This window comes from Lineus longissimus, chromosome 18 (assembly GCF_910592395.1).
Source record: "Lineus longissimus chromosome 18, tnLinLong1.2, whole genome shotgun sequence".
Taxonomy (NCBI): Eukaryota; Metazoa; Nemertea; class Pilidiophora; order Heteronemertea; family Lineidae; genus Lineus; species Lineus longissimus.
Window position 1 is genome coordinate 8,173,690 of NC_088325.1, and position 13,196 is coordinate 8,186,885.

The 13,196-nt window shown below is 42.3% G+C and overlaps 1 protein-coding gene across 1 annotated transcript; it reads left to right on the forward strand.

Annotated features, from left to right (window-relative positions):
• Positions 1-11,347: 11,347 nt before the first annotated feature.
• On the forward strand, positions 11,348-12,955 carry LOC135502212 (uncharacterized). Its single transcript, XM_064794867.1, has one exon. The coding sequence runs from the start codon at positions 11,348-11,350 to the stop codon at positions 12,953-12,955; it is 1,608 nt and encodes a 535-aa protein (XP_064650937.1).
• The last annotated feature ends 241 nt before the right edge of the window (positions 12,956-13,196 follow it).

The window sequence follows — 13,196 nt, forward strand, 5'->3', positions numbered from 1 at the left end:
GAAGGCCGCGAAACACTAGATGAGGGTGGATTTCAACTTGCCAAGTGTGGTTCTAACAGTGAGACTGTGAATGACATGTTTTTTTGAGAGTTTGGTGCAAAGCATTCAGGGGTCGAGTCGGTGAAGATTCTTGGCCTAAAATGGCTCAAAGTAGAAGATTGTTTTGCGTTTGATGGGGTTCAGGTACCCATTCAGTTATTCACAACTAAGAGAGTAGCATTGAGTTTCCTGGCAAGATTGTATGACCCACTGGGTTTTTTGAACCCTTACGTCATGGTTGTCAAGGTTATAGTGCAAGACATCTGGAACTTGAATTTGGATTGGGATGATGAGGTGCCCATTCACAGCGCAGCCCTTCTCAGAATTTGCTTGCATGACCCTTGTCAGTTCCATGGTTGGCCAACAGATGTCTGCACCTCCCGGATGTGGTTAGGGTCAACCCTAGGTTTAGGAGCATATTTTTAGAAACTGTTACCGGCAGGTGCTGCCATCTGCTAATAGATAGTTGAGTGACGAATCAAAATGGCCTTCTGCCGACGAGGACTGGATTTATCTGTAAGTTTTCAGCTATATTTCACTGTTTAGTTGGTCAATTTAATGCTGGATTAATCTACCGGAAGTAGTTAAAGTCATAGAAAACGATGTGTGTAGGTATTTTGTTCGAAGCCCAACCAAAAATCCAAAAAGAACAGATGTATTTAGCGATATTCAAGATGTCATGTACAGAATTTGGTTGGTGTTCGTCAAACCTCCTTGATTTTAGAACAAGGGCCAAAGTTTTATACCACGTTTAGGGGTCACTGAGCATGCGATCTGTGCGTAATGGCGGCATTTAATATCGCCATTGGGTCAAAAGAAATGCCGCCATTACGCACAGAACAGCATGATTGGCTTATGCAATAGAATGTATTGCAAGTGTTGACTTGGTGTCTTCTTGCATATGCAGGTTATCACCTTACTTGCAGAGTAGTCTGAGCCTCCTGTCGGCTTGATTTCCTTCTGTAGTGTATGACCTTGGTGTCCCTCAAGGTCACTGGTCAAGGCTATGTCCTACCTAAGCCTATTGATGCAGACCCTGGGCTGCACACAAGTGGTCAGTGCCACCACACTTGGCCCAGTAGACTATAAATGCAGCAATAGTATTTTAGTATCACTGGTATAATGCTCAAGCCCCTCACCCTCACCCCAACCCTAGTGGACCCTATGACATTCAGAATGACTAGACATCGACATTGGTACACAGGGAAAATTTCCTTATCCTTGCATCGGCAAATCCGGCGTCAGGAGAGGATGGGCATGATACGAGTAATCCTTCCGTGAGCGCATAAACTATTTAGATCCTTTCCACCAGGATCGTGGCTTGGACATATCTAATCTTGTGAACTGGGATGCACAGTAGCTCGATCACTGTGCTGGGCAGAAGCACTGTTGGATCTTCCACCCAGCAAACTGTGCATGCACAGGATTCGCGAATTCCTGCAAATTTCATGTCAACAAATTCTATCTACTAGAGATTCTATAATATTTGTTGCTATTTTATTCCAGTGATATGCAAGCCTAGGATGAGCAAGGGACTTTGTTAGAGATTCTTAGTCCAATGATATGCCAGCAAGCCTAGGATGAGCAAGGATCTTTGTTAGAGATTCTTATTCCAATGATATGCCAGCAAGCCTAGGATGAGCAAGGATCTTTGTTGAAGATTCTTATTCCAGTGATATGCCAGCAAGCCTAGGATGAGCAAGGATCTTTGTTTGAGGAGACCGTGGAAGCCCTGTCCACCACAACACAAATAAATAAGATTATCATATCAGGTAAGCTTATTGGCGCACAAAATATCCTTTTATCATATATCATATACCCAAGTCAAGTGCACTGATCTGGGAAACAAGACATCGGGAAAAAAGCTTAAAAAAATACCCCGGAATATTAATTCAAACTTATCCAAAATCAAGGACAGTGCACACGACACCGACGGAACACAGTCCTCGTCTCAATTGATAACATTGCAGAGGACATTTTGAGAAAGATTGCAATTTTGATATGATATTGATATGATGGGAAATGCATTACTCTTTTCCATTTCTTATAGGATGAAGCGATTCAAAGTTGGCCAGTTGATGCAGGGAAGAAAGGAAGCGAATGCCCTTCTGGCTCACTCCTCTGCATTGGCTATTGTGAACAAAGAAGTGAAGAAGCTTGACGATCAGATTTCGGAAAAGTCTCAAATATCGATAGAGCTCAATGCTGATGTGAGTTGACATTTCAAAATTGGACTGGTTACTTCACACTGTCGTTTGTAGTCGGTGAATAACCCGTCATGTTATTTGCCAGTGATGGGATATACCGGTACAACTTTGAATAACATTTTCAAGATCTGATGAAATGCCGACGACATCATGTCATCATCCTCTGTGAAAGCCGGGATCAAAGCATTGTATCTTCTAACTTATTGCTCAGTACAATTGCACAGCCTTTCAAAATATATTTGCTATGTTGTTAAGAAAATAATGATGAAGCTGAGGTGTGTAACAACTGCAAGTGGGCCTACATGGTGCACTTTTCAGGAGATTTTCAATGACTTGTTCAACAGTGTAGCCTGTTGTAGTTCACTTCATTATATTATTAGTGAAAATATTGTCGAATTTTCTTCCAGATAGAATGGCGTGAAAGGTTGAAAGGTGATTTAACACCAGTGGTCACACAGAACATGGCAATTCAGACTGCCCTTGATAAAGAAAATCAGCTGTTGAAAATCAAGGTTAGTCCTTTTTAGACCAAGTGATAATTTTTTTGGACTCATGCCAGCTACCTTATTATTCTTGATTCTAAATCTGTGTTGATTTAGGAGCCTGTGAATGTCAATTGGTTTTCAAAATATTTCCTCAGAATATAGTAATTCAGAAAGGCGTTTGGTTTACATCCATGACTCGGCCTAAAATCCAAAATCGTTATAATTTTTTTTTTGACTCATGCCAGCTACCTTATTCTTCTTGATTCTAAATCTGTGTTGATTTAGGAGCCTGTGAATGTCAATTGGTTTTCAAAATATTTCCTCAGAATATAGTAATTCAGAAAGGCGTTTGGTTTACATCCATGACTCGGCCTAAAATCTAAAATCGTGATGATTTTTTTGGACTCATGCCAGCTACCTTATTCTTCTTGATTCTAAATCTGTGTTGATTTAGGAGCCTGTGAATGTCAATTGGTTTTCAAAATATTTCCTCAGAATATAGTAATTCAGAAAGGCGTTTGGTTTACATCCACGACTCGGCCTAAAATCCAAAATCGTTATAATTTTTTTTTTGACTCATGCCAGCTACCTTATTCTCCTTGATTCTAAATCTGTGTTGATTTAGGAGCCTGTGAATGTCAATTGGTTTTCAAAATATTTCCTCAGAATATAGTAATTCAGAAAGGCGTTTGGTTTACATCCACGACTCGGCCTAAAATCCAAAATCGTTATAATTTTTTTTTTTGACTCATGCCAGCTACCTTATTCTTCTTGATTCTAAATCTGTGTTGATTTAGGAGCCTGTGAATGTCAATTGGTTTTCAAAATATTTCCTCAGAATATAGTAATTCAGAAAGGCGTTTGATATTATCAGCTTAAAATGTTTTTCTCCAGGTTGACCAGAACAGGTCTCAAGTAACTGTTTCCTTTCGATTTATTTCAGGAGGTTGGTGTGCAGCCCAGCCCATCTGACGTTCTAATTCCAACAAAAGTTGTCTACAATGAGACAGATGAGGTCCAGCTAAATCCAAGGACTATCAAGAAACGGCATGAGAGAACTGTAAATGCACTGAAGTCAATCCATGGACAGTCAATGCAAAATGCAACTGATGGACTCTGGCACACCTTGGTCAAGGTCTGCTCCCCTTCTGACCTGAAAAGGTATTTCACCCACAGTAAGAAATGTAGAGGTATTGGTTCTGAAGGAAAGGTCACAAAAAGGACAAAAATTCAAGAGAGGCAAACGAAGGCCAATGCTGTGAGAAGCATCAAGATGCTTTACCGAGGTGGTCTCATAAGTAGTCGAAAATACAGTGCAATTAGAATTTCAAATATTGGTGTATCTAGACCTGAGCCCCTTACTTACAAAGAGGTAGTGAAAGAAATTGAGAAAATCCAAGAAAGCCTCAAGGTTAGCTCAGTTGATGGTGCCGGTGGCAAGGGGTGTTCCAGAGAGCTTGAGAACACTTTACTAAAGCTCGGTGACTTATATCTCCAGATCGATGAAAAACTGATATCAGAGCACGGAGAGGGTCTGAATTGGTTCGGAGAAAATAGAGGCAACTTCTGTGTTGCCATTGGAGCTGATGGTGCTCCAAGTGGCAAGATCAATACTCACACATCATTGCTGCTATCATTTTTGAACACCGTGAGTAAGGTCAGCAGTTGTGACCACAATTTCATTCTTGTAGGTGGTGATGGGAAAGAGGATGACCCTATATTCATGGCACATTTGACCAAACTTGTCAAAGAGTTTAGTGAAATTGAAGAAAAGGAGTACCAGATTAGAAATGTACCTGTTAGGTTTAGGCTAGAAATGGTCCCTGCTGACTGCAAGTGGGTGGCCACCGCTTGTGGAGAATTGTCAAATGCTGCCACTTTTCCATCGTCATTCGGAAATGTTCACAAGGATGAACTTAGTCAAGTAGGTGCAAGCATTGGTAGTGGTCCTGAAGATACGTGGCATCCGTGGGGGTATTTAGAGAGATTGGAGTACGCCAAAAAGGTTGAGAAAGTGAAAAAAGAAAGTAAATGTACAACGAGAGCTAAAGTCCTAAAAGCGATTGCCGACATGAAGTGTCGGCAAGAGTTTCAGCCACCACTTGGTAAGTATTCCGAAAAGTGCCTGATTGACCCCCTCCATGTGAAAAACAATGCATGTCAACAGCTCAATGTTCAAGTACTGTATGCATGCATTGTCAAAACAGATGATAGTGTTTTGAAAAAAGACCTGGATGATCCAATATTTGTTGCATCGCCTATTGGGCAGTACCTAGATGCTTTGCAACACAAACTGAAAGCAGGCAAGTTACACACTAGACTCTGCAGGTGGTTCAAGGAATCTGGCTCGAATGTTACAGCTAAAGCTGTTAGCAACTGTTCAGTACGATTCACTGGAGAAGATTCATTCAAATTCCTGCAGGATTTCCCTTACCTGCTCAAGGCCCTTGATGATGACAATGGAACTGATTATGACAAGTTTGTCCAAATTCGACTCCACTATGGTTGTTGTCTCTTAAAGGAGTTGGTATCATTGTCATCGAAAGTGAAGTTTAGCCAGTTTGAGCTTGAGAGACTGAAACATGTTTGCGAGCTATATCATGCTTTGCATGCTCTTCTTCTAACCAAAGTCACTCTTACAACATGGCATATTGGCTACATTATCCCCTACCATACCAAAGTGATTTATCATAAATTTGGAGTTGGTTTAGGCCTAAATACTACACAGGGGCGAGAGGCAAAGCACCAGCGAGTAGCCATGTATGGGAAGTTCAGTACTCCACAGAATAAATGGCCAATGATTTTCCGTCATGAGTATGTCGATCTAATCTGGTTGAGGGAGAATGATCTAAATTCTGAGGCAAAACAAATGAGAAATTGTAGAGACAATTCAAAGTACCACGTCTATTCCAGTGCCACATCCATGCGTAAGTGTGGACTGCATGAGGCAGGAGAGTGTGGTTATTGCACTCACCCTCTTCTCAGGCTGATTGAAAAAAGCTGCAAGGAGTTGAAGGTTGATGGCGATCTTCTGCATATTCGGTCTTCTTGAACAGAATGCCTTAGTTTGTAATTTGTCAGTTGGAAGTTCAAACAAAAGCTTGGCTAATTACTCCAAAATAAGTTTTGAATAATATCTTTTTGTGTCTGGTTTTGCTGTATGAGTGGTTCACATAGTATTGCCTCAGAATTTAGATCATTCTCCCTCAACCAGATTAGAGAGTGTTGCTAATATGCAAGTTGCAAGTTGAAAATGCAAGTTGCAAGTTGAAAATTGTAAAATGCCAATTTTCAACTTGTCTTTTCAACTTGCAACTTGCATTTTCAACTTGCAAATCTTGCATTTTCAACTTGCAACTTGCATTTTCAACTTGCAACTTGCATTCTCAACATGCAACTTGCAATCTCAACTTTCAACTTGCATATTAGCAACACTCCTTGAAAGGACCATAGAATTGGAGGCAGTGCTAAAACAACAAATTACTTAGACATTCATGCTAGGATGAATGCTTCTTCCTGTTGCTTTGTCTTCCTGAATATTACTATTGGAGGTGGTCACTGATAAGAGTGTTGTCTTGACATGGAGCTTATAGCTTTATTTCTGTAATGAATGTACGTCTCGCAATAAGAATGATGTGTAAAGTCCTGGTTTAGTTGTAAATAGTGAAGTGAAGTGGAGTCCTATTTTATTTTGTTGTGGTGACAGTATTATCATCTCGCCAACCAAGACCTTACCAACACTTACTGCAGAGGGGGGGGGGGGGAGGGCAGAGTATTTCTAAATACTAAAACCCTCCTTCTATTGCCACTTGCATTTTCAACTTGCGACTTGCAACTTGCCGAGAAAAAAACCCTCACTTATTGGAGATGTAGGAGTTACTTTTGTGCAAATTTCCCTGAAAATAATCAAAATGTAAAATTTTATCAGATATACTCTGTTCTGTCACTTTACTGAAGATTAGAAGGTATGATTGATGAGGATGTCTATTATTGTAGAAACCTTGTTAGCTGTTCCATGTCATATCTATAAGCATTTGTTAAAACTGGTGATGTAGATGTTGTGCTGGGTTTTGAAATCCTTGATAATTGTTTGAGGAAAATACTTGCATTTCATCTTTAATTGTTTAGCAATGAATGATGAATCAAATGATGAAAAGGTAAAGTGTATTGGATGTCACGTAGGGGATTAAATCTAGACTGGAGAGTGTGGGTGTGCATGCGTGTGCGTGCGTGCGTGTGCGTGTGTGTGTGGGGGGGGGGTTGATGGAATGAAACCATTGAGTCTGTGTTTTACCCCAGATGAGGGCACTCATGTCATTTATCCAAACTTGGCATCCAATTCATTGCCATGTTAAAAGTGTTTTGAATTTCATATCTCCGTCCAAATTGTTGTTTTATTTATTTATCCCTTTGTCAATAAAACATTCTTGTTCAAGTTAAATTTTCGTGTTGTTTTAAATCTTGACTGGAAGACACAAAGCCAAGTGCTCTTCCTATGAAGGTGACCTGTCTTGTCTCATCCAGGACATAGAAGGAGAGGAGAGACAAGCTGTGCTCTCTGCATGTGACAATATTGTACCTGGATTTTGTCAATGACTTTGATTTGGTCCTATCTTGGAGGTGACCAACCAAGACAAAGTTGTCTTTGCGGGAAGAAAGTCATGTCACATCCATTACTGAAGCTGTCCGTATGGATATGGTCTCTTATCGGATCTTTGACGGGGGAATGTCTCCACTTGGAGGCAGCTTGTCATTTCAGGACAGGAGGAGCCCCACTCATCAATATCTGCTGGGACAAGCATATTTTGATGTAGCAGGAAAGTTTGAAAAAATTTAAATATTTAACATCCTGCTCTTGTGGCACATTCCATCCAAGAGGTTCCATGGACATAGACATCATCAGGACATCTGAGTGTATGCTCCAATCCCTCCACCATGGATGATTTCGAACCGTTGGAAAAGGTTTTTATTCACATTGTCATTGCAGTTCTGAGTTTGTCTCGTACAATGTATGGAAGACTAAATCAAAAGGAAAGAAATAGGAACAACAATTTTTTGAGCTTTTTACTGGGCTACCCCAAATTTATTCTTTACCTCAAATGAGGCAAACACAAATAACCTATTGGCATTGTGCCTCATGGTCAAAGTCATAGGATGGCTCTCGTTGACAACAACCATCATGCTGTTTCCCTGAAATGCAAAAAAATGTTTAATTCAGACTCATGAATTAGAATGCTCTTGTTGTGTCTCACAGTCCTGTCTACACAACCCAACTTGTCCAAATTGCGATTTTATTCATATCAATTAATTGACCATGCAAGAGTCGAATGTATCAACTAAGGGGGGGGGGGCATCCCTGACGCTGTAGAAGCATATGATGCACTCAGGATGCGATCCCAGGATGCAATACTAGGCTTTACCTGTCCATCCACCTTTCTCAGCAGACTGTTGCGGGGTGTTGCTGTCTCCATGGCCCAAAAATTGAAAAGTACCAGCACCTTCTCCCAGCTGGTGATGGCAATTGTGGTTGTGGCCCTGGTCACCTTGATGGTTGTCTTATGGCTGTTGGTGCTGACCAGGGCCCTCACTTCCTCAAAAACCTCTGCGGGCATATCACTGGAATAAAAATTTCGAATAAAGTATACATTGTATTGTATACATACAGGCCTATCCTATAGTAATTGGGGGGGGGGGGGGCGCTGTGATTTCCGCTTGGCCTACTCGAAGATCCAAGGCCCGGTGTAACAATGTGGTTGTTCCCCATATATCAGTGTTTCCATACAATAGGCAGCTATAGAGAGACCACGAATTTTTAATAGGGGGAAACACAGAAATAACTTGTAAATATATCTTTGTCTGTTCCCAAATAGAAGGGAAACACTCAAAAACATAAGAACAGGATTAGTGTTACAGTTCATTGCTCTTATTTCCCGGTGTCCTTACCCCAGTTTTCTTTGCTGGGACCACATTAGAACCTGGCCACGTTATAGAAACACAGGCCTAGGCCTTACAAATCCAATGACTTTTTGCCTTTTCTGTATCAGGTCCTTATCCTATAGTGTAGGCTACTTAAGCAAATTTCAAATAAGAAATAAAAGCACTTTGAAGCTTTAGTCATGCTCTATAATATTTACCGAGAAATCCGGACATTCCTCCTTGGAATATTTGCCCTCATGAGCCGGAGCAGCTGTTTATGTATGAGGCCAATTTCTTTGATTACAGCAGGATAAATCTGAAATAACAAAGACATGCTGAAGCGGTATATTTGGCACATTAGTGACCACTTCATCTTCACAGAAAGGGGGTTAACAATATGACTGGGCCGCCCTCTGCTGTAATTTCTTCGGCCAGGAATAAACCATTAGCCTAACTGATTAGACATTACTAGTAATAAGCTGCATCCAAACCCGCGAAAAAACTATCACCCCCATGCTATTTAAACAAAACAACTCCCCTACTTCACAATAATATCATTCATTGGCGTGTTTGCCCATTCCCGCCCTCCAGTTCCCGCCACAATCAAATAGATTCGATTCGTGCAGAGCGTCTTATCCCATGGCAACGTTCAGGCGGTGAAGGTGCTGATGATGTTATGGTCCCCTAGGTCTGTATGCCTGCTCTACATTCAAGCTCATGGCTTCTTAACCGTGCTTCTGAACGAAAGCAACGCCTACAAAGATTTATGACCGCTGTTTTTCAATTCTTAATTGATTATATTGCTTCCCTCGATGAACAAATATGTGAAATGACGTAAGTGCGGTCCACCGTTTTTTTTACGAACGACCATTCGGAAACCTTTGGGTACTATTGGCATGGCAGTCGACGTCACGTCTTTGCCGCCGACTATGTATAAAATCAAATTAAATATTTCACTATGCTCTCATAAATGCTCTGTTCGCCCTCTGGGCCATATTGAGTGATAAAATAACTAGAATTCGATGTTTACCTGTACCAGCTGGTGCCTCCTTGACTCAGCTCGCCCAACACTCGGGGCGTACTTCGCCGTTAGGCAGGCCAGGACTCCGTCCAGTTCGTGGCTGAATGCCACGAACCGAGACATCTCCTCCGCATCAACGATTTTCGACTGAAACTTTCTCCGAAAATTGGAGAAAGCTCCATTGATTTCTTCCCTGAGGTTCTCCATTGACATTATTCAAAACAGAATCATTCAAATAATTACCCGCCAAATTCTCATGATGAGGGTCAGTCAATGGGTGTGTGCGAGGGGGTGGGGGTGGGAGAGGTTACTTCACTCGAGTACTTCAGGGCCAGGTTGAGTACTGGATATTTTTACTTTTGTTGTATACCTATTTTGCTTCCCGCTCTAAGAGGCCAGACATGTTGCCACGCGCCAAAATCATTCACCTTCCCTGGAAGAGTTGTTCCCGAACACCCCTGGCCTCGCTGCTTATTATAGACTCTTTCAGATACAAATACGTCAAAGAGAACCCGCCCTTAACTTATTTTTCAAATCTCAAGATTGTCATTTTTTTACTCAGAGACAAGCTGGTACACACGTTTTAGTACATCAACAGCGATCAACCTTGGGTACACAACAATGCTCAACACTATCCCATGCATTGGATTCGACTTCAATCGAAGTCCAAACTCTCTTGCCCAAGACACGCACCCGGACACGCACTGCACATTTGTACAGAGATCAGGCGCGATTAGCTACAATGTATCATTCGTATCTAAAAGTACAGGCAACGGCTATGCATGATAACATTGAAACTTTTTGATTGTTTGCCATGGTTGGCTAGCAACGCCGTCGCGTCATTACGATCTCCAAAATACGCGGACCTGGGCAAGCGCAATGGAGCGCGTAGTGGCAACTTGGAGAGTGGTCGTGACGTCACTAGCTTGGCACGGTGCGTCATCAGCGCTGTCAACGTCGCGTCGCGGTGAACTCAAAAACTACAGAGAATACCATGGATTTGACGAGATGGCTGCGCTGTGATTGAAATCCACCGTAGATTTCTAAAGTGGGTGGAGGGTCTTGCCATAATTCAGACCTGGAGAATTCCTAGGTGTTACAGTACGTGTACATCTCCATGGTCACAAGTGGAGGGGATTGAGCTCCATTGCTTTGGAGATGCTTCAATCCGAGGTTTTGGATGCGTGGCCTTTGTTCGAATCCCAAGAGATGGCAATACTTTCGATGTTTCCTTCATCACATCCAGAGCCAGAGTAGCACCGGTTAAAAGGGTGTCCCTCCCTAGACTGGAGTTATTAGGGGCATTGTTTTGTGCAAGGTTGGTTTGTCATGTTAGAGAGGCTTTGAAGCTCCCCCAGGAAACCTCATGCTACTGTTAGACTGATTCTATGGTGGCCTTGGGCTGGGTGAAGGGTGAACCTTCAAGATGGAAAACATTCGTAGCAAACAGGGTGAAGGAAATTCAGAAACTGACTCATCCTTCACAGTGGTCACACTGTCCTGGGGTAGGTAACCCTGCTGACTTGTTTACCAGGGGGATTTTTGCTGAACAGTTGGTATCCTCTAGGGATTGGTTGCATGGACCTGAGTGGTTATCTAAACCCATCAGTGATGTACCATCGGGTGAAGTGACATTTGAAGAGGTTGAAGGGTTTTTGAAGCCTGAGATGATTGTCACTATGACTGTTAGTACTGTCTGGGTGCCGTGTGAAGAGGTCCTCCCTGGAGAGCGATGGGGTGAATTTAGCAGGACCATTAGAATTACTGCTTGGGTCCTCAGATTCATCTCAAATCTCACAGACACACAGCAGTTCTCCACTCATGCCACTGGGAAGCTATCTTTGGAGGAACATGCTGCGGCTAAAGACATGCTGTTCAGACATTTTCAAAGTGTTGAGTTTGGGAAAGAACTTGAGTTGTTGAAACAAGGTAAACCAGTGGTGAAGTCGTCACCCTTGTACAGCTTGAGTCCTATGATCAGTAGTGACGGTTTGATTCGGATAGGTGGTAGACTAGGAAATGCTGAACTGTCTTATGCTGAAAAACATCCAATCATTTTGCCAAAGTGTCGATTGTCAGTTCTACTCATCAGGTCAGAACATATCCGATTGAAACATGCTTCTGTAGGGGTCTTGTTGACCAACTTACGGGATACATATTGGATCATATCGGCTAGGCGCTTGGCCAAATCGGTCAAGAAAGAGTGCATTATGTGTCAGTTGAAAGATGCTAAAGCGTGCAATGAGGTAGCCGCTCCCTTGCCTGAACTTAGGATACACGAGGCTCCAGTGTTCACTGTGACTGGTTTAGATTACGCTGGGCCGTTGTATTGTTTGGATTTTCCCAATCAGAAGTTCTACATACTCTTGTTTACATGTGCAGTTGTTAGGGCTATACACCTCGAGTTGACAGAGTCATTGGCTGTTCTAGATTGTATTCTGGCCTTGAGACGCTTTGTTGCTAGACGTGGTTTACCGAGTGTTTTTTACTCAGACAATGCTCAGACGTTCAAGGGAACGGAAAAACTCATGACCAAGGTCTATGGTACTGTTTTTCCAAAGTGGAAGTACATCTGTAGTAGGTCACCGTGGTGGGGTGGCTGGTGGGAAAGACTAGTACGCAGTTGTAAGTCAGCCTTAAGGAAAACTGTGGGTAACCGATGTCTCACCAGGGTTGAGTTGGAGACCACACTATGTGAGATAGAAGCCTGTATCAATTGTCGGCCACTTACATTTGTTGGGGACGAGGTAGACTGTAAGAGACCTCTCACGCCAGCTCATTTCTTACTGGGTAGAAACGTAGGTTTTCAGACAGTTGTCGATGAACAAGAGTTTGAAGTGTCCACTGAGCATCTTAGTGAAGCTGAGTTGATCAGACAGCGCAGGTTGGAACTATTTTGGACTGTCTGGAGCAAAGATTACCTCCACAACCTTCCCTTTGCCATTAACAAGTTCCAAGCCAAAGGGTCACTTGATGTAGGTACAGTGGTTCTGATCAGAGAGGACAATTTGGTGCGCATGAAGTGGCCCCTTGGAGTGGTGACACAGTTGTTCCCAGGTAGAGATGGAAGAGTGCGGAGTGTTGAGTTGAAGACAGCAAATGGCACTCTGGTGCGACCTGTTCAGAGGTTGCATGATTTAGAGGTACCTGGTGCCTGTCTTGGGGGGAGGATTGGAGATGTCTCCTCCTCCAGTATTACGCCAAGACATGTCGGTCAGTTTGCAAATGGTCCCAAGGTGACAAGGAGTGGTCGGGTTAGCAAACCTAGAGAGAAACTGAATCTGTAAGCTGTGTATATGACGTGCCCTTGACTGATATTTGTGATATATGAAATGTGATGATTCATGGTTGAACCAATTTGACTAAGTTTTTAAGGTGTTGAGATTATTGTGTTTTAAGTTAGAGTTAAATGTGTATTACTGTAAAGACCCACGTGTAATATGTCACTTAGATTCCGATTCATGTCTGCTGCAGGTGTCATGTAAAAACACGGAAATTAGTAGAAGTACAGTGTAATTGTATGACATT